General features: G+C 43.1%; 1 protein-coding gene across 8 annotated transcripts in view; it reads left to right on the top strand.

Moving 5' to 3' along the window:
• Window positions 1-22,447, top strand: part of MCPH1 (microcephalin 1) — a 241,711-nt gene that overhangs the window by 15,567 nt on the left and 203,697 nt on the right. For 7 of the 8 annotated variants that reach the window (XR_016440311.1, XM_090033401.1, XM_090033427.1 and 4 more), the window contains 4 exons: window positions 4,132-4,227; window positions 7,625-8,662; window positions 8,778-8,948; window positions 13,451-13,563. Coding sequence is in view for 7 of the 8 variants with exons in the window: in XM_090033401.1 (XP_089889527.1) it covers window positions 4,132-4,227; window positions 7,625-8,662; window positions 8,778-8,948; window positions 13,451-13,563 (1,418 nt within the window). In the remaining variant the exon portion in view is untranslated. The remainder of the gene's footprint in view (window positions 1-4,131; window positions 4,228-7,624; window positions 8,663-8,777; window positions 8,949-13,450; window positions 13,564-22,447) is intronic. The other variant, XM_090033411.1, reaches the window with a different exon arrangement.

Raw genomic sequence — 22,447 nt, forward strand, 5'->3', positions numbered from 1 at the left:
GACCCTGGGTCTGTTCCTGCTTCCCTCTACTAGAGGGAAATTCACATAAGGGATAAGCGGGGGAAACGGTAGGGCTGGGCCAGCTCCTGCGGTCCTGGCACTGCAGCTGGGAGCCATGTGGTGCCAGAGCGGTGGGCTGAGAGGAGCAGCAGCAGCAGGCAGGGAAGTGGGGAAATGGTGGGGGATTGGCAGCGAGCAGGCATGGGCACACAGGGCCTGTATCAGTGTACCAAGGCCAGCACCAGTGTGGGCCCAGAGCAGGCTGGCCGGCTTCCCCTTCTCCCTGCTGACGCAATCCCAGCCTGGCTCCATAGAGCTTCTGCCGGTCCGGGCCCTGTACTCCTGCCACCCCCTTCTGGGTCCCCGCCGGTGCTGGTGCCAACCCTGTACTCCTGTCCGTGCGTCCGCTTGCTGCCCCTCCCCCACTGCCTGCTGCCACCACTTCCTTGCTTTCCTGCCTGCCAACACTGCTTTTCCTCTCTGCTCCCCCCCCACATACTGCTCCAACACCATGTGGTTCCCAGCTGGAGCGCCAGGCCGCAGGACTCAGCAGGAGCTGGTCTGGCCCTCGCAATTCTCAGTTGGCTCCATGTGTGAGTTGGGCCGGCTGGCTTCTGCTGTGTCCTGTGGTTGTAGCCATGCAGCTGGAACATGGTACCAAAGTAGCAAGCAGGAGGGCAGATGGGGAAGCAACAGTCTAAGGGCAGCATGGCAGACAGAAGGGGGAAGTGGCAGCGAGCGGGAGCATAGGGCCCACCAGTGCCCCAGGGCCAGAAGCAGCTGGAGTGTGGCGCTCAGACTTGGAGGAGTGCTAGCAGGGGCTCTGCCTGCTGCAGGGGGGTGGTGGGCAAACCCTCCCCTCCATACATGCCACAACCTCCCCCCACACACTCTCATTCCCCTACAAACCTCATAGCCATCCACACCCCACATATCTACACATACACCCACATGCTACCCCACGCTACATACATACACCCATCCATAATTCCCATACCTATCCACCCCCTGACAAACCCCCCCCACACACTTGCATCCCACATACCCACAGCTCCCCAACAAGCCTATACCCACCTACCCACCACAATATACAAGAGTAAGACTTCATTTTAAGTTCTTGTGCAGTCACCTTTATATACACTATACAAATGCATATAAATCAGGACAGAAGTATTTTTTGAAATCCAATTAATAGTTGTTGTAGTAGATAGCTGATGTTTAGAAGAATATAATTTGTTATTTTCCTAGTTCGGAGATGTCAAGCCACCTTGCTGAAAGGAGTACTTCTTGGGGGCAAGGGGAGGGACTTCTGGTGGCAAAGGTCAGGGATTAGGAGGTGGGATTTCTGGTCCTGAAATGGCAACTAGGTGGTGGGGCACCTGTCAAGGGGCGTGGCTACCCTTGGGGCCCTTGACAGCTTGCCAAAACTCGCCAGTGTTGTTAATCTAATGTTTCCATATACAATACTTATGTCAGGTATTTTCTGACATATGTCATGGTGTAACAGAGATTGGATAGAATAAACTGCAAAAGTTTAGTTGATATGTATATTGGAATTGTGCTAATTAACCATTTTGTGAGTTTGAAGTCTTCACCGATGACACCAAACTTTGGGGCAAAGCATTCATGCCAGAAGATAGGCGGGTGATCCAGGCTGACCTGGACAAGCTCAGCAAATGGGCAGATGAGAACCTGATGGTGTTTAACACCGAAAAATGCAAGGTTCTCCACCTTGGGAGGAAAAACCTGCAGCATCTTTATAGGCTTGGCAGTGCTACGTTGGATAGCACTACAGAAGAAAGAGACTTGGGGGTCATCATTGACCACAAGATGAACATGAGCCTGCAATGCGATGCTGCGGCTAGTAAAGCGACCAAAATGCTGGCTTGCATCCATAGGTGCTTCTCGAGCAAATCCCGGGACGTCATTCTCCCCTTGTACACGGCCTTGATGAGGCCGCAGCTGGAGTAGTGCATCCAGTTTTGGGCTCCGCAATTCAAAAAGGATGTGGAGAAGCTTGAGAGAGTCCAGAGGAGAGCCACGTGCATGATCAGAAGTCAGGAAAACAGATCTTACGATGACAGGCTGAGAGCCACGGGACTCTTTAGCCTGGAAAAGCGCAGGCTCAGGGGTGATCTGATGGCCACCTATAAGTTTATCAGGGAGTGACCACCAGGATCTGGGGGAACGTTTGTTCACCAGAGCGCCCCAAGGGATGACTAGGTCGAACAGTCATAAACTCCTGCAAGACCATTTCAGGCTGGACATAAGGAAGAATTTCTTTACTGTCCGAGCCCCCCAAGGTCTGGAACAGTCTGCCAGCGGAGGTGGTTCAAGCACCTACATTGAACACCTTCAGGAGTAAATTGGATGCTTATCTTGCTGGGATCCTATGACCCCAGCTGACTTCCTGCCCTTTGGGCAGGGGGCTGGGCTCGATGATCTCCCGAGGTCCCTTCCAGCCCTGATGTCTATGAATTATTTTCCTTTTCAGGTATCCTGTCTGAACTGTTTTTGTGGGGGGGACATTAACATTTTCACACCAAAAACACACAAAGATATAAAGTACTTTGCATAGTGATTTTGGTGGTTTTGTTAGGGGAAAAAACTTTAAATACTGATTTTTATTTTTTATTTTTTTAATACCCTCAGGGCCCTCTTATGTTCAAGTAAAAAGTAGTTCAATGGGGAATTTTCAGAAATTGAATACATTTTTGAGGCTTTTATGATTTTCATAAACTGTCAAATGCTATTAAAAGAATTAGGTACACATAAATATAAGCAATGTAATATTGTTAATTTACTCCTATATAGCCTAGTACAGGGTTGAGTCATTTAAATAACTGATTAAATAATTTGTGTGTTGGCCCTCCACCCCTGAGAGAGAGAAAATCCAAGTTTAAATCAGGTTGCATTTGGATAAAACAAATTTGAAAACATATGCTATTGCAAATTTTATAGTAAAATTTTACCATACAAACTTATGATTTTACAAGGAATTAAAATGCAAATGTCACTACTAGTAGAGATCGTCATTTGAAGTTAAAAATAATAATAATAATAATAAAAATAAATAAAATTTAAGGTACCAGTCCTGTGAACACTTCAGCAGTTGCATTTATTTATACAAATAACCTTCTGAGGAAATTTTGGACAGTTCAAGTTCTTAAAGTTAAGTAGATGCACAAGTGTTTGCAGCCTTGGGGTTACATTTTATTTTCATTAACCCTGTTTGTTGGCTGCAGAATAACGCTTCATTTGAAATGAAAGTTGCTTCACTGTTAACGATAAAATGTTATTCATTTAGACTTTTAGTATTTTCCCCAGGTTGTCAACCCTTTTCATATACCCAGGTCAGAACTTTCAAAAATTGGAGGCTAAGATTTAGTTTCAAATGCCAATGTTCAGGTAATTAAGGTGGGATTTTTGTAAAGTACCTAAGTAACTCAGCCTGGCTGACTCCAAACCCTGAGGAAATGTAGGCAGACTTCAGCATTTCAGATACCTTGACTTAAGGAAATTCAGCGTATCAAAAAGTGGTATTGACTACAGATAAATCACAGATCTGTTTGCTTATAAGTTTTGTGCTTGATTTTGTCCATTGAGGGACAGCAGTCACTCTGGAAATTTTAAAACTATAAAATTGATACAGCTAATGAGGTAGACAGGTAAAATCTAATTTCTTGAATCACAGCTCATTTAAAATAAGTATTTAAGTTGTACATATTACTTACCCTGCAATAGAACCTTCATTTTTAATTACAGAATTTCTGACTATGGCAAGGTATTGATGCATAGTTAAATGTAATATCAAAGTTTGACACATTCTTATTAAAATACTTTTTAGATTAGAAAAGTATCCACTTTAACTTGTTGAGTTCAGAAATATTTAGAGTTCAACTGTAAACCAAATCAGGATAGGTGTTGCAGAGTATGTAATGGAGATTTTAACTATAATTACAGTTGTGGAAGTGAGATCTGAAGGAATATTTCTGTATGTTTCTAATAAGTCAACACAAGTTATTTTTTTCCTAAATAAACAATTTGGGAAAAAATAGTATTTTTTCACTATTAAATACTTTGTTTTAAGATTTGCTTTAATTAACAGATTATTCATACATTATATTTTAGCTTCACAAATGACTCCCACGTCTACATTTAATTCAAAACGGCCTGAAAATGGATCATTCCTGGGTTTAACCAGTTCAACAGATACATTGTTGCCAGGTAAATAATGCAACTTTATTTCAATTCTGTTAAATATGTATATTTTTAATCTAATCAACAGCAGAATCTAGATGTACTCGGGTGTTTCTTCACATGCTCTTTACTGTGGAGTTTGCTACTTAGGTCTGAAGTAAAGCATCACTGTCTACACTTGTGCTGGAATTAGGGCATACTGAGTTATTTAACCCTGCTGTAGGATAGTACTGTCCAGGATAAGTATTATCATGTGGCGGAGTAATTTACATTGCAACATGTGTGTAGACAGTGACCAGGGCAGGCTGGGGCATGAGGGTTCTACAATGCGGGAACTATCTGCTGCCTAGCCCCGCACTGTAGCAGCACCCTCATGGCCCACCCAGCCCCTCCACCATCTGCTGCTGCCACCCAGAGCCCAGGGCTGCTCCACCATGGCTCAATATGCTGTGGATCCAGGTGCATGTGTAAACGCTGCTCTTGGGAGAAATAAATTTTGGTGCAAACTGTGCCGTAGTTTAATTCGTTGCCCTGATTGAATGTGTAGATGCACCCTGGGTTGATATGAAACCTCCTTTATATTTTACTATAATTTGTAAAAGTAAACAACATTTAACAATTGGAGTTACTTTTTCTTTAATCTGAAAAGAATGTAAAATATAAGAAACAATGAAGTTAAAACATGAGAAACAAATTAAGGTAAACTCTCTGCCTACTTCTTGCTTTTTTCCCAGTGGCTTGGTATCCTGACATACTGTCAGTTGCCTCCTTTCAGCAGTGTTCTGAAACTGTTATGTACAGAGTTTATGCACTGTGATATGGGAAGCAAAAGGAGAATTAAAGACAGAACTGTTCCGCACATGTGGTAATGAATATGGGGGATGGTTTATCGAAAACAAGATAAGATAAATTTTGCAGCCAAAATAAGCAGCAATACGGGGCAATAATAAAAATGGAAACAACCATAGTTCTGACCCTTCTTTGCTCATATTTTACGGTTTCAGGTTAATCTATGGTGGTGCTTTTATCAGGGTTCTTAGTTGTTTAAGAAGCCAAGCACTTGTTTTTTATAATCTCATTGGATGAGATTTCAGCACAGCTTAATTGCTTCTGTGCTTATCTGCCTATTCATCTTGCTTTTGCTGGCATGTGGTACTAAATAGGACCAAATCTCCAAATCAAATCAGGAGACCCTTTAATCTCTCTGAATCTAATCGGAACCCTTGGAGAGATGAGGCTCTCCCCCCTGCCGGGCAAGGGGCGTAGGCATGGTACTCTTCCCCTTCTTGGAGGAGGTTTGGCTGAACCCCACTGAGTGAGACTGAGCTGCCCTGGGAGCCCTCCCAGAGGTCCAACCATGCTGAGAGATGCTGGTGAGATGTGGAAAGATTTGGCGATTTGGACATAGCCACAGCTTTAAATTGTTTTTTCCTACATACCTCCAAGTAGCAGGTGGCTTATGAATGCTGAGGTGCTGGGGCAGATGCAGAGTGCCACAGGAGCACAGAGGGCTCCCCAGCGCTCTTGGCAGCAGACCTGGAAGTGGACCAGAAGCACTTCTGGTCCACTTCCAGGTCTGCTGGGGAGTGTGCAAGCGCCCCCCCCCCCCCCCAAGCATCACTGGCTCGGCGACTGGTGTCTCTTGGGTTTGGGGGGGGGGGCACCCGGGGTCCATCTGCGGCTGATTGAATCCAAATCAAATACAGTCTGTTTTGCACACCCCTAGTACTAAGGGCTTTATGCTTTCTATGTTATATGTAAGAGCAAAATGGCTCTTGACTGTGATAGAAAAATGGGAACTTGACAACTCTAGGAATTGTCTTAAGGGGAATGCATTTTAGTAGTATACTTATCCTACTGCCAGGAACAGAACACTACCTCAGATGTGCAAATATTGTATCTTTCACTGATACATAGGCATTCTATTATTAAGGAGCAAAATTTCCTATTAGTGTAAGAAAGGATAAGTGGATCTACCCCTGGGAATACATGGTTCATGTTGCGTCTTTCCATAACTTTCCTTTCAGTATGCACATAACAGTCCCTGCTTGGGAAGGACAGTGGTTTCTATTTAATATAAACTATTATTTTAGTGGATTGATTATCATTTTAAGAATAGCCACTCCCAGGCTAAGTATGTATATTATCATTTATTCTACTCTTAACTCATTTTGAATATTTCTTAATTAAAGTACTAATGATATTTGCTTACAACATAATAAAAAAAAGGCATCAATGTTTCAGCAGTTAGCTGCATTTTTTTCTTCATTACGCTGAACCTTTTCTTTGTTCATGAGCAGGGATCCTGGTTTTCTCTGATTAAAAAAAAAAGGAAAAATCCCATATGAATTGCATTTCATTATAATCATGGAAAAATATGGGTTTTGGGTTACTTTTTTTAAATTAGAAAATTCAGGATTTTTTTTTTTTTTTTTTTATCGAAGAGAATCATGATCCCTGCTCATGATTAATATGTATGCCATTGGTTACTCTGGTGTTGTAATGATTCCTGAAGGAAGCTCCAGGTCCAGAAAAAAGAGTGGCAACAAATTATAGTTTCTGTTTTGTATTTGAAGAAGATGTTCAGTGTGCTGGTTTAACATTGATTAATTTTAGTTTTGGAAGTGAAGTAAAGTCTAGTATGACTTTTTGTTTGAAATATCTGTTTAAATATGGCTTTTGACTTTCAGTTGCCACCTCAGGTGTCTGGGCGTGTCGGAAGGCCCTCATCTCACCCATCTCAACATCAGAACAACAGTTATACCATACATATCTAAAAGTGTATTCCAAATAAACATTTCATTTGATTTTTCACAATAAAATATTACAGTTTTCATCAGTAGTTTTGATATTTTAGTTAAGCAGCTTCTACAATACAACTAAATGACTGTTGCTTACAAATTTACCATAATACAAAATGCACCCTCAGACATTATGAACATAATTATTAAAGTAGACATCTGTGTTTAAGAAATAAATAGAGAAAAGATACAATGGTGCTAGCCCTGCAATAACAAAATATTATTCTTTTTTTTTTTTTTAATTTTCACCATCGCTAGAACTAGCTAGGCCAACATAAAATAGGTCCTGAGCATGTTGGTTTCCCTCTCTAAGGTGCTTGCTAAACTGAAGTAGTTTTCATAATAGTAATTCTTAGATTTGGTAAAAAGACAGTAAAAGGGAGTACAAATAAAAAGGCAAGGAAGATATCTTTTGGGGGGCAGACTGAATATAACTATTCTAAAACTTTTGTTTGTAAATTCTTTGAAAACTACCAAAGATTTGACTGTATAATTTTGAAAATTTGGTTGTGACTAAATCCTTATCCAGTTTTTTAGTAATTTCTCACATGCTTTACCAGTTTAACTCTGTACTGTTCCCACTTTGTTAAAATTTTTATCCTGCTGTTCTTAATGTCTTACAGAAGAGCGAATCAATGATTCTTTAAACTCAAGTTCTGATGACCTTTGGGGAAATTGTAAATTAAAGAGACAGAAGAAAGAGTCACTGGAATGCATTAATGCAGCTCAAAGTGATATTTATGTTTCTACACCTGCATTGGAGGATTCTTCCTTCTGCAGCAATGATCAAGAGAACTTAACTCCAAAACAGTGTAATAGAAAACAGTTAAACAAAAAACTGATCTTACAACACTCCTTGGGGGGTGACCTTTCAGAAAAGGGAGAATCTGAAACATCTCCTAACAAGAAACAGGATTATGGTGATAATCTGACTTCTCCATCAATTGCGACCAACATTTCATTTCTCCAAGAAAAAGACTTGAGTCATTCTGCTCCTTCACAAAGAATAGTTCAGTTAGAGGCTGCTGCAGGTACGAAAGACAGTCACTCGGATTTATTAGTGAGCAGCAAAGATTTTAATATGTGTTCAGTTGATGTAAGTGTTCCTGTTGACCTAAGGGATTGTGCTGTTGGACATAAAACAAAGAGGAAATCAAAAAGAAATAGATCTAGTACAAAACTGACTACCTCAGTATTATGTAAGTCAGGGTCTGAAAATGAATTTCTAGAAGCAATGACCACACATAACAAGATTTCACATGCTGAGAAGGGTTCATATGAAGACTTTTTTTCGTCTTCTGACTTGAATAAAAGTGAAATACAAGAAAGCCACTTTCTTCTTGGAGTTCAACAGAAATCATCAAGTTCTCCTGAAGTGACATGTAAAACAGGCTCTTCAAGGAGAGAATCAAATGAACAGTGTAGTGGTCTTTCCAAAAAGAAAAGAAAAACTGTTCAGACAAATGGCACTTTGTTAAAGAGTGACTGCAAACTATCTGAACTTCTAGAAAGTACAAAAAGTGTAACTTTAAATTGTGTGGTAGATGGAAAAAATGCTGAGACTGCAGAAGACTTCGTTTCTAGCTCACTGAATCAACTCCATCAGAACACTCGTGAAAAAAACTGCAGAACTAATGTGAATTGTTCCCCTTATCCTTCTGGTAAGTTTCTGCATAGAATTGAGAAGTTCAGAGAGATAGCATCATGATGCACTGCAGTTCCTGTGCAACTGCATTGTAAAATGAGCTGTGAAATCAAGAAATTCCTGTCTTTCAGAAGCAACTCTACAGGACGATAATACTACAATGATGGTATCACTTTCTTTAAAAAGTGAAAACAAGGGCACAGTGGAGCCAAAAGAACACCCACTTATTTTCCCAGACTCTGCAAGTATGGAAAAGTCAACAGGCGATAAGAAGGAAACTCTACTCAAAAAATGCAGTCCAAGTATGTGAGCCTTCTTTTCCGTAATAGTTGGCAACCTATAAACCCTGTACTGTTCTTCAAGGATATGTAATAAATAATGTTCTCATATTTTAAATGTATTACACTTCTGCATATAGTGAAATATGTTTGTGTAGATCCTTATTTGAGGTGCGGGAACCTTATTAATCAAACAGCAGGAAAACTAAATGAAGTGTAAAAAGTAGGAAACCCTCAGACAAACCCCAATGTTTGCATCAGTATGGCTGGAGATACAGAAGTAAGGGAACAAATGCAAAAAATGTATCCCAAGTTGAGCTCTGAGTTTCCTGTAGGAGCAAGTAAAACATGCAGTTGGGGACCTCATGTTGAAATCACCTGAAAGGAAAGAGATGATCATCAGAAGTGTGTGTTCGGTTTAGTTTAAATGTAAAGTATTGTGAAGAATTAAAGTCTTGTTTAAACTCTTCTCTTATAGTTAATATGGAAAATTATAACAATAAATCAGTGTGGTTTAAATATTGATGAACTGTAAATAAAGGCTTCAGTTTTATTCTTACTCGAGTGTGAGTTACCCTTCTAATGAAGGATAAAAATACTTCATTCTTTTGGTTGAAAGTTTTAAAAACATGTTCCAGATAACTACAAGAAGTGGTGTTTGCATATCTTGCAGTGCTACATTAATCAATAAATGAAGTGACTGTTTAGTGACAAGGTTTAGACTTGTATTAATTAGGAAGAGAATTAATTTACTAGAAGAGTACATAAACATGCAGCAATATATACTATTTTTAGTGAATAATAATAGCTTATGATCTGAGGAAAGCTTGATATTTTTCCTAGGTATTCAAACTTAATTAAAAGTTGAATTGCTCCAAAGTTCCTCCCATCTACTTGTAACTATTTTTGGCAGTGAAATAAGTTTGCATCCTGACTACATTGTTTTAGACTTGTAATCCTTGTCCAACTTTACTTAATTTCTACATTTCATCTGGAGAACCAGAGAAATAAATGATATAGTAAGTAAGGAATGCAACATTAATAGATTCTAAGAAAAATTTAACATCCTTCTGTAGCTGTTCAGAAATATGAATGTGGACTTCACTAGTTTTATTTCTAGGCTCTGGGATTTGATTGAATGACCATTATGTTTTTTTTAAGCTGCTTATAATAAATGTGGGAGCACAGCGTTCTCTTGGCAACAGTTGTAAACTAAGATCAGTTATGGTCACAAGGCTGAAACGTTAGGAGGTCAGAATCTTTACAGGCTGCCATCTCTTATCTGTGACCATCGACCAGTTTACTCCCATTTGAGAACTCTGGAAATGAAATGTGGTCCTCCTGCAGTTAATCAGAGTGTTGTCATGGACTTCTGTAGTGGCAGTATAATAAAGTGAGCAAATATTCAAATGTTAGCAAGGCCTGATGAAATTTTATCCTAGACAAGTGAAGGAATAGTTGTAGCAATCTCTGAAGCATTAGCAATTATCTTTGAAAAATCCATAGAAGAGGGGAGAGGTATCAGTGACTAAAGAAAAGCAAACACAATGTCCATCTTTAAACAGAGAGAAAGGGTAGATTTGAAAAATTTCAGACCAGTGAACTGAATTTCAGTATCCCAAAATATAATGAATCAAATGCATTAAACCTTGAGTTTGAAAGCATCTAGGGGATAATAAGGTAATAAACAGCCAGCAGCACTGGATATATTTGGAAATGTTTTCAGATCAATAAAATTAAATTTAATACAGACAAGTACAAAATGATTTTATTTTTATTTCTTCACTGTAGTAAAAATACAAAACGGAGAGTTAACTGGCCAGGCAGCAGTTCTACAGAAAGGGATATGGGATTTAGAATGAACCACAGATTGAATGAGTCAACAATGTGGTGATGTTGCAAGAAAGGAATCATTCTGGGATTTATTAACAGGAGTGTCATATGTCAGATATGATCATCTTAATGATTCCACTCTGTTTGGCAGTAGTGGCCACAGTTGTGTCCAGTTTGGGGCACCCCACTTTAAGAAAGATACTAATAAACTGATCATTACAAGCAAGAAAATCAAGACTGATTAAGATTAGAAGCTGTAACTTACATGGAAAGCTTGAAAGAGCTGTGTTTGTTTAGAAAAGGAAGATGAGGGAATTTTAAGTTTTCAGACATCAAGTTTTGAAAGAAGACGGTGCTCAATTGTTCTTTGTTCATGGAGAATAGGGCAAGGAGGGACTGAATTAATTTTCAGGAAGGGAAATCTATGTTAATCTTAGGAAAATCTTTCTAAGTGTGAGGTTAGTTAACCACTTGGAGCAGGTTATGGTGGTAGGATATGGACCCAGAAAGGGTAAATGGAAGGGGGAAGGCTGTAATATTAAAATCAATGTCAAAACTAAACTTCTCAGCTTGTGACTAAAGAGCATGTTGTTAGAAACAGCTGATAAAAGGCAGCCTGATGCAGCAAGGAGAGAAGATGGAAATTGCAAGATTACAGGTTACTTTCAGAGAGTTACAGGATGGGGAAAAATAGTTAGGTGAGTGATATATATATTGAAGATAACCTGCTAGAAATTATAAGGTTCAATCCTTAGTTGCTTCATAGAGGATCTCTAGAGAGGGCAGGTCTGGGTTCTTTTTTCCCTTCACCCCCTTTCTTGTACAGTATAGGAAGTGATAGCAATGAAAAACAAAGTTAATAACTTGACGAGTCCATAAGTTGGGGTCACAGCCTCTAGATTTTTAATTTAGGCAAGAACTCTAAAGAAGGTCAAGGCCCAACCTGTCTGGACAGAAAAAAGGTGCAGCGGTGGCAGAAGGACTTGCACCAGGCAGGTTCATAAACAGGCACTAAAGACATTACCTTACTTAAATCCAAGATGAGAGGTTTTTTTTCCACATTCAAGATGCGGGGGGTTGGGGGGGGAATTGCTTTATCTTAAACTCAAGTACCGCCTCTGGTAGGCAGTGGCTCTGGCCCTAACCGGGGGTGGAGTTGTAGCTGCAGCAAGTGCCTGCCTGGGTTGGAGCTGCTGCTGCTACCTGTCTGGGGCTGGAGCTGGAGCTGCTGCCTACATTGCTGCCTGGCCAGCACCAGGGTGGGGTTGGAGTCACCATGTACTCTGTACTCTGGGATGGAGCCAGAGCCACTGCTTAGCATAAGGGGGGTAGAGGGGAGGATGACTGGAATGCAAATGGAAGAGGGCTTGGACAGCAGGGGGGCAGGTGCTGGGGAGGGTATCAGCATCAGGGTAAGCAAGGATAATGGCCTGGCTGACTGCCTCCCAAGTACTTGCTCCCCTGCTGATGCCTTCCCACTGGCCCCCCACTGGTAGAGGGAATAAATTTATGATGTCCCTCATGTAATTAGGTTCTATACATGAAAAATAACACCCCAAAAATTACAACTGACATTTATAAAAAGGTGCCTGTAAAAAGAAAGAAGAAAAAGGACTGGGGTAGAGAACTCTGAAGACTGAGGTAGAGAACTCATTTTTGTTATAAAGTAACAATAATGTTGATGGAGAATTTGGAATATTTTACTTAATAGAAAGTAACTTTTGTTTTTAAATTCGTATCAAATTAAATGCAGCTACATTTATAAATACAGATATGGTACCAGTACTTGGCCCTTTTAACACTAATTAAAACAACTTTATTTGGGAGAAATTACATTTTAGTCCAATCACTAAACTCTAGTAAGGATAATTTAGGCCATTTGGTCAATAACCACTAAACTCTTTTTTTCCTTTATTTTAAAAGAAATGAGTATCCCAAAGTGGACTTTAATTAAACTTAATTTTGCGAAAAATGACCTAATTAAATCTTCAGTAATTGCATCTATTTTAAAAATAGATTAAAAAAATACTTTTAATTTAAGAAAATTAATTTTTCAAATGAATCCATAATTTTCAAAGTATTATTGCTGATATTAGAGATTGAGAATTATTAATTCACATATCAAATATGACTTTGGTATACTTCTTTCTGGTAGTCAGCCAAGCAATTTTCTCACTTCTGGAGGGGCCATTTTTAGAAAAGAAGGTTATTTTGTCTGCATATATACAGTTAGTTCTTAGCCAAAGTGCCAGATATGTTCAAAGGTCTGATTTGAAAACAAACCCAAGACTTGTAGCCTCTTTGGAATGAATTAATAAGTACATTCTAGGATCGTATTCTAAATACAAATGTGGGTTTTTTCTTCTGTTTTTTCAGTTTCTTCTATGTGAAGCCATTGCATGGAAATCGAATAGAATAGATTGTTTTACCATGTTTGAAGTCATTAGAAACTCGAGAGATGAAACTAGAGACACTAGTGTAATTCTATTGTCATAGTTTAAAATGTAACAATAATATAAACATTAGCCTGCAGATTATATTTTTAAAAACTTTTAATACTCAGTAACAATATTTGGGTGAAAAAAAGGGTTTAAAGCCTTACAAGATTTTTGGTGACAGTTCCCTTTTACAAGTGTACACCTTTTTCCTGTCAATGCTCTAAACTTCTAATCCACTGGATTTTTTTTTTTTAGGTGTTGGAAATGAAATATCAGTATGTGATGCCAGATGTGGCTCTCATGAAGTTTTTAATGCAAGACAGAATAAGTACAATGGGGAGTTAAAGAACACTGGGAGAATCAAAAAGGTCAGTCTATTAGACAAAATGTCAAGAATACTTTTTGATTTGATACATAATTTCAGCACCTTTTAGAAATAAATGCAGGTCACATGCAGTGCTATATGATCATAAAGATTTCCACGTGAATTTTATTTTTTCGTGAAATACTGGATAACTATTAGACTGAAATAGCACTTGAATATAGGAAGCCCATGGCATCTTAAATGTCCTGGCAAAGCTACATTGATTAGAGAGGTATAAAGAAGGTGGCAGGCTAAGATAAGCTATGTATGAGGAGAGAAGTATTTATTAGCCAAGTTATTCTCAAGTCAGGGAAAAGGCAAGGTGGGGGTGCTACTTTAGAGACTAATTGGTTGAATGGCCCAAATTTTTCTAGGCAATAGCATACTTTGTCAGGAGCTATATATGAGTAACACTGCATTTTAGACTGTATTAATTGTATCCATTCTAGGAGCATGCTACTAGGATTCCTAGTTCAGAAAAGTGCTTTTAATGTAGCTGCAACCTTACTGTAGTACAGGGGTTGGCAACCCCTGGCACACATGCCATTAGTGGCATATGGAGCCATGTTTCCTGGCACGCTGGGAAGCATGCAAAGAAATTGATTTTTTTTAAAGTTGCTGCTCCAGGCTCCTCTGTGCAGCCACAAGTCCCAGCGTTGCGGCAGGCACTGAGGCGGAACCAGAAAAACGCAGGCAGGGAGGCTGTTTGTGCTCTACTGCCCCCTCCCTGTGCTCCCATGTTGTGTCCTCCAGCCTGTCTGGCCCCTGGAGGGAGCAGCCCAGGTAGGCAGATGCCCTGGCCCCAGCACCCAGAACAGCACTGAGGTGCTGAGTGCTGGGGCCAGGTGGTCGGGACAGGGCGGCATGGGGGCAGACGCCGCAGGCAAGCCAGCCCAGTCGGGCCCTTAGGAAGTTGGTGGCTGGGCAGGAAGTTGGGGCTGCCCCAGGGCTCTGCAGGCTTGAGGTGTGGTGGGCAAGCAGGTGGGGGTGCCCCGTGGCACCTGTGGTGGGGCCTGACCCAGCCCACAGCTCCTTAGGGATGGGTCGCAGCCACCCTGCGCACATGGGGATGCTCTCTGTCTGGGGCAGGACGCTGGGCTTGGGAGTCTTCCCTCTCTGGGATCAGCCTCCCTGCACGTTGGGCACAGTGCAGGCAGGGCAGAGCCATCCCTGGTGCAGGGACCTGTCTGCAGAAGCCCCATAGAGCCTGGGAACAGCCACCGCAGCTGCCTCAGCCTGCCCGGGTCCCGGCCTTGCCCACCCGCAGCTCCCCTCAAGGGGTCAGGGCTGGGGCAGGCACTGTACAGAGCTGCTGTGCTGCAGGCTTCTGGCTGACTCGGCCCTGAGCACCAGCTGCAGCAGCTGTTCCCAGAGCCTGGGGAACAGCCTGTGGGTGCAGCTCCCACTCCCATTATACCCAGCACACACAGAGACCAAGCAGGAGCCCCCTGAGCCCGGCATCCTGTCCCAGCCAGCCAGCGTCCCTTTGTGGGCAGAGTGGCTGTGCCCCATCCCCGCGGAGCTGCGCAGGCCAGCTGGGCCCCACCTCCAGTGCTGCTGGGCCCCCCGCTGTGGCCCGAGTAGTGGAGCCCTGAGGCAGCCCCCACTCCCTGCTTGACACCAGCTCTCTATTTACTGTAAAAAAAAAAAAAAAAATAGAAAACAACTTTAATGATTATTAATAGTATTAAATATGCAGTGCATCCTGCCATATACCCCTTCCGCCCCAGTTTTGTTTTTGTGGCGTGCCGGTACTCCAGCACCTTACAAGGTAGACATTGTGGTTTTTTCAGCACTGGCCAAGAAATGTTGCTTACCCCTGCTCTAGTGTATGTTGACTGCGAGCTGAGTTTTTGGTTGTAGCCGTGTTGGTGTAAGGGCATAGGCAGGCAAGGTTCTTTGGTTAGATGTGATAATTTTTATTAGACCAACTGAGTAGTTGGAAAAAAATTCTTAGCAAGCATTAGGGAGTAGTCACCCTTTGTCAGACATAGGGAGTCTCTGCTGATCTGAGGTTCCAAGGAAAGAAAATTCTTATTCCTCATTCCTTGGAGCAGCAAATCAAATTAAAATAAATTACACAAGCAAATGTACATAGGAAATTGGTGGAAGGTGGAATTAAGGTAAATAGTTAAAATTTCTTGAGCAAGTGAAATTAAATTGAAGAGAATGTTGAGAGAATTCTAAAAATTAGGGCTCCTCTACATGTACAGATAAAGATGCAATGAGATATAATGTGTGGTCCACACAGTCGTGCCTCCTGGCATGCCATGCATGAATGGCAGGCATGATTGTAAGAGTGCACGTTAGATCCCATCATGCCTTGTTGCCCATTGTTGCAGGGGAAGCCCATTCTCGTACCGACAAGAAACAGGCTCCCGTGACTGAGAGCCCCTTCAGTTGAGTGGCGCCACCCCCCCCACCCTGGGCCTGGGGGATCACAGCTGCTGCGATTTCCCAGCCTTAGGGCTTCATGAAGGAGAAGTGCAAAGTCACATACTTAGGACAGAACAATCCCATGTATGGTCTGGGAACCGACTGTCTAAGTAGGAGTTCTGCAGACAAAGACCTTGGGGTTACAGTGGACAATAAGCTGAATGTGAGCCAACAGTGTGCCCTTGTTGTGAAGAATGCTAAAAGGCGTCCTGGGCTGCATTAGTAGGAGCATTGCCAGCAGATAGAGGGAAGTGATTCTTCTCTGTTTGACACTGATGAGGTTACACCTGGATTACTGTGTCCGGTTTTGGGCCCCGCACTGTAGAAAGGGTGTAGACAAATTTCAGAGAGTCCAGCAGATAGCAATGAAAACAGTTAGGGGGCTGGGTCATATGATTTATGAAGAGAGGCTGAAGGAACTGGGCTATACATGTGCCCAATGTCTGATCCAATATGTTCTAATTAGAACTTGTTGGAGCAGACTTGATTAATCAAGTTTGTTGAAGCATGCTAACTGACCTTGGCATCACATGTATTCAGCATCCCTGTGCTTCAAAATGTTGGCAGGGTGCTTTAATTAAAGCTTTAATGGTGCTTTAACTAAAGCTCACCAAATGAGCCTGCACCACCATTTTGAAGCATGGGACACTGAATACACAAGATGCTGCAGGTTCTTTAATTAGCTCTTTATTGCGGGTTGTGATTGTGGTGTGATTTTTCAGATGGTGCAACACATTGTGAATGGTTGCCCAGTTGCATCATTTAATCATCATTAAATCAGTCCATGGAGCTACCCCTGAAGCATTCGAATGGTTATCAAATTTGGATATTAATCTATCAATGTTGTAATCCTAAAACATCATATGAAAGAAGTAGTAGTAGCTTCTGAGGAGCCGCTTTAATTAACAGCCCCCTCCCTGCTCCAGAGTATGTTTAAAGACACCCATTTAGTCTGAGTGAGGATTTAATAGCAGTATTCAACTACCTCTTTAGTGACTTCAGAGAGGATGGAGCTAAACTGTTCTGTGGTGGCAAATGACAAAACAAGGAGCAATGGTCTCAAGTTGCAGGAAGGGAAGTTTATGTTAGATATTAGGAAATACTATCTCACTAGGAGGGTAGTAAAGTGCTGGACAGGTTACCCAGAGATGTGGTGTAATCTCCATCCTTGGAGGTTTTTAAGAACAGGATAGACAAAGACTTGGACTGGATGATATAATTGAAGATGGTCCTGCTTTGAGCAGGGGGTTGGACTAGATAACCTCCTAACATCCCTTGCAACCCAAATTTTCTATGTTTCTATGAAACCCTGCAGGATTGTAACTATCCAGCCTCAGCAGCTGTGGGATCTTGGACGTCATGATTCCCCAGTTTCAGGGGTGCATGAAGTATGGCAGCCACAACCCTGCAGCCCTGGGAGTTTCACAGATCTCCAGGGCATCTGCGCCCCCCCAGCTGCCAAGACCCACCTGGTCCCAGCACCCAGTGTCTGCAACTTTTGGATTCTGAGTCCCTGTGTTGCCAGGACCCAGAGTCTGCAGCTGCTTGGGCTGAGAGTCACCTTTGTTCTGGGACTCCCAGCCCTGGCTAGTCATGTTACATCCCTGTGGCTGGGAGCCTCCTCAGCTGACAGGACTCCTAGTTGCAGGAGAGAGCCCTGCTACACATGCTAATTAAAACTCAATAGAAGCCAGCTATAAAATTAATACATATTTTCAAGGTTTAACTTTATAGCTGATTGGAGCTTTTTTACTTTGCATATGTAGCTGGTTCCAAGTTTAGTATATACATGATCCCTATAACATAGAGGGAGACTCAGTCAGCTAAAGTGGTTAAAAATCTTGGATCGTTGTTCTGCTGTGAAGCTATCTGAAGAATTTTGGACAAAACAGCTGATCAAAAGAGCTATTTTTCTTCTTTGCTAAAATATTAAGAAGTTGTAATTATTAGATAACTTCCAAATTATATGCTTCTCGTGGAGGCAGGATACTGGACTAGATAAACTGGTAATCTGTTCTGGGATAAAATTATGACTTTACTTCCTGTCTTTGTTTATACTATTTGATTCTTTTCTTAGCTGTTCACTGCATTCTTTTTCTAACAGAAGGCAACTATAACAAACTTGCTGCAACCTCTTGTTGATGCCTCAGAAGGTTTCTTGTCCTGACTGAATCATTTAATTTCTTGTCACTGAAGTCTGGCAAAAGTGCAATACTCTTTTGCACTTCTTAGGAATCAGGACATTGAACCTAAAAATAATGCTGTTTATATACTCTATCAGATTTGTTGCTCCAGATTCATTTGTTCTTTGGAAGAGAAGAATGAAGGACTATTTAATTGTTGTCTTTAAATACTTAAAGGGTAGTTATATGGAGAATGATAATAAGACTCTTCTCTGTGGCTACAGGGGTCAGGGCAAGGAGTAATAATTTTAAATTGTAGCAAGGGAAATTTAGGTTGGATACAATGGAGCATTACCTAGAGAGATGGTGGAATCTCCATCCTTGGAAATATTAAAGAGCAGGTTAGAAAAACACTTGTCTGCAATGGTTAGACAAGGATAGGATGATCCTGCCCTGAGTATGGATTAGACCTCCTGAAGTTCCTTCCTTCCATAATTTTCTATGCTTCTACTTCCTTGAGGTTTTTAAAAACAAATTAAAGTGGGGGAGGGCGGGAGAAGCAGTAAAACATGGCCTGCAGGCTGGATCCGGCACACCAGGCCATTCTATATGGCCCATGGGGCTCCTCCAGAAAAACAAGTATTACTGGATTGCGGCTGCCCCTCTGAAAGCTGATGGGGGTCAGGCTTTCAGAGGTCATGCACTGATCAGATGGGCTCTGCAATTCCACCTCCATGGACCTCCCTGCACTCCATCTCGGAACCCCGTATGGGGACACCGAGTGCGATGGTGTGCGACTGGACAGCAGGTGAGTGGTGCTGGGAACTCCTGCCTGCAGGAGGGAGAGGTAAGGTGGGGGTTTGTGGGTAAGTGTGGACCCCCCCCTGCCCGCAGAGGCCCTTGGGGCTCTCCTGGCCTGTTACAGGCACAACCCCCAGCAGCGCATAGCTCCAGCTGAATTCTGGGAGCTGCATGTGGTGGCACAGAGCCCACCTGCCATGGCCCATCTCTGTGCCAGTACATGGGTCTCCTGGCACTGCAGGCGGGAGCTGTGCGCCATAGGGCTAAGCTGGGCCGGCTCTGTACCTCCACGTGGGGCTTCCAGCACTCTAGTGGGGAGCTGCCCATGGAGACATGGAGCCTGCCTGTCCCAATGTTGTGCGACTTGCCACAGCTCCTTGTCCACGTGCCATTGGGTTGGGTGGGCTCTGTGCCTCCCAGTGTGGCTCCCTGCTGGAGTGCTGGAAGCCCCACATGGAGGCATCCAGGCAGATGGCAAATGGCTCCTGCCTGTAGTGCCAGGAGCACCACGTGCTGGCATGGAGCCAGCCTGGTCTGGTTTTAAGGCATGTGCTAGCAGACCAGGCCAGGCTGGCTCTGTGCCATCATGTGCAGCTCCTGGAATTCAGCAGGAGTTGTACGCCACTGGTGAGCTCTGCGTGCCATGGGCTAGGAGCACCCTTAGGGCCTACCACCTGCTGCTGTCACTGGAGGCAAATGCTTTGCGCTGGGGGGGTTGGAGAGGCACACTCACCTACAATCCACATCCACAGAGCCCTTCACAAACCCCACACTGCCCCTACAAATACCTCCCACATACATGCACCCCACCCATGCCCTACATGATATAAAAGAGTACACCTTTATTTTGAGCTAGTATGCAAGAATCTCTATGCAACCGCACGTAAATCAGGACACAAATATTTTTTTAAATATTGTGTTCATTGTTCAGTGTAAGAAAAGGATTGCAAGAAGTGTGCTGGGGAGAGCGCAGGGGAGAACAACAGCAATAAAATAAAATAGATTTGATTTTTCAGATTAAATAAAATATTTACATTAAATATAATTTTTACTCTTTTAAACATTAAATATAGTGTTTACTCTTTTGCTTCTTAACTTATTTTTAACCTAAATTTCCTTTCATTAAGGTTGATGTATGAAAGGTCCAGCCCCTAACAACTATAAAACTATGAATTTTTTTTGTGTGTGCCATTTTAATACATTATGCCTTCCCGCAATCTAAATTTACGTACTGAAGTGACGTGAGTTGCTTAATTATTCTTCTAAATTACATTAATTAAAGTGAAAAAGTTTCACAGTTGGTAGGGTCGGAAGGAACCTGAGCAGATCATCAAGTCCAATCCCCTGCCATGGCAGGAATGAGTACTGGGGTCAGATGACCCCAGCAAGGTGTTCATCTAACCTCCTTTTAAAGACCCCCAGGGTAGGAGCCAGCACCACTTCTCTTGGAAGTTGGTTCTAGATCCTAGCTGCCCTGACCGTGAAGTAGCGCCTTCTGATACCTAGCCTAAATCTACCCTCTGCCAGCTTGTGACCATTATTTCTGGTCACTTCTGGTAGTGCTTGGGGGGAACAGGGACTCCTCCAATGCATGCTGGTCCCCCTTATCAGTTTGTAAACGGCCACTAGATCCCCCCTCAGCCTTCTCTTGTGGAGGCTGAACAGGTTCAGGTCCCTTAACCTCCCCTCATAGGGCCTGCCCTGATCCTGATCATGCGGGTGGCCCTCCCCTGGATGCTCTCCATGTTGTCCATATCCCTCCTGAAGTGCAGCACCCAGAACTGGACACAGTACTCCAACTGTGGTCTGACCAGTGTTGCATAGAGGAGGATGACCTCGTTGGACCTGCTTGAGATGCATCTGTGAATCCTAACCTATTTTTGTCCGCCCACCCCTATAACCTGTCTAGGTCCAATTGTAGCCTATTCGTTCCTTCTAATGTGCCCACATCCCCCCACATCTTAGTGTCATCAGCAAATTTGAACAGGGGGCTTTCTACCCCCTTGTCCAAGTTACTGATGAAGATGTTGAACATGCAGGCCCGAGGACCGAGCCCTGCAGAACCCCACTGCCCACATCCCTCCAGGTCAAAAATGACCTATCCACCACTGATCTTTGGGTGTGGCCCTCCAACCAGTTGGCGACCCATTTGACTGTGTAGGTGTCGACACCACAGTCCTCCAGTTTCTTAATGAGACTGGGGTGAGAGACGGTGTCAAAGGCCTTCTGAAAGTCCAGAAAGACTATGTCCACTGCTACCCCTGCATCTAAGGATTTGGTGACCTGGTCATAGAAGGCAACCAGGTTGGTCTGACAGGACCTGCCTCTAATGAACCCGTGTTGGTTGCCCCTAAGCATAATCTCTCCTGCTGGTCCCTTGCAGACATGCGCCAGGATAACTCTCTCAAAAAGCTTACCCAGGACCAAGGTAAGACTGACTGGCCTATGGTTTCCTGGATCCTTCCTCCTTTTTTGAAGATCAAAACCACATTGGCACTCTTCCAGTCCTCTGGCACCACGCTAGAGCACCATGAGTGCTTGTAAAGCTGTGCCAGGGGTCCCGCTATGACCTCTGTTAATTCCCTCAGCACTCTGGGGTGGAGATTGTCAAGACCAGCTGATTTAAATACATCCAGTCCCTCCAGAAGTTTCCTGAATAGGTCCTCACTGACAGTAGGCCTGGGTGCGCCTCCGCTGGAACCTATGAGGGTCCTGGTGGGGGCGTGCTCTGGTCCCTGCTCAGAAAAATGGAGGCAAAGAAATTATTAAATAGGTTAGCTTTGCTGTCTGGTGCGATGACCAGATTTTTTAGCATGTCCTGTGGAGGCCTCACATTACCTGGTACCTTCATTTTACCCCCTATGTATTTAAAAAAGGACTTCTTGTTGTCCTTGATCTGGGTAGCTAGTCCCAGTTCCATCTCTGCCTTAGCCTTCCTGACCACCCCCCTACAGCCCTGAGCAACTGAGTTATAGTCCTCCCTGGTGATGGCCCCTCCCTTCCATTGGGTATACGCCTCCTTTTTAGCTAGATGTTCCCCTATGCTTTTGGTGAGCCATGGGGGCTTTTGCGCCCTCTTGCTTCCTTTGATCCGTGTTGGGATTACCTCCCTTTGGGCTTCGAGCATCGTCTCTTTAAGGAACGACCACTGTTCCTGGACACCCGACTCCTCTTCCCTCAGGGACCTCAGTGCCTCCCCGGCTGTTCTCCTTACCTCATTGAAATCTGCTGTCTTGAAGTCCAGGGCTGCTGCCTTGCTGCAGGCCTTTGCCACCTTGCGTTGGATGGTGAATTCCAGCAGGCAATGATCACTATCACCCAGGTGGTCGAGCACCCACAGACCCCTCACCAGGTTGTTGCCCGTGACCAGGACCAGATCCAACAAGGCGTCTCCCCTGGTGGGGCTGTGCACCTCCTGGGTTAGATGGAGGTCCTATATCTTGGCTACCTACTTGAGCAGTCAGACTGCTCTTCCCAGCAGATATCTGGAAAGTTCAGGTCACCCATGATGACCTTGTTCTTTGACCT

Source organism: Crocodylus siamensis, chromosome 1 (genome assembly GCF_052110815.1).
Source record: "Crocodylus siamensis isolate JL-2025a chromosome 1, ASM5211081v1, whole genome shotgun sequence".
Lineage (NCBI taxonomy): Eukaryota > Metazoa > Chordata > Crocodylia > Crocodylidae > Crocodylus > Crocodylus siamensis.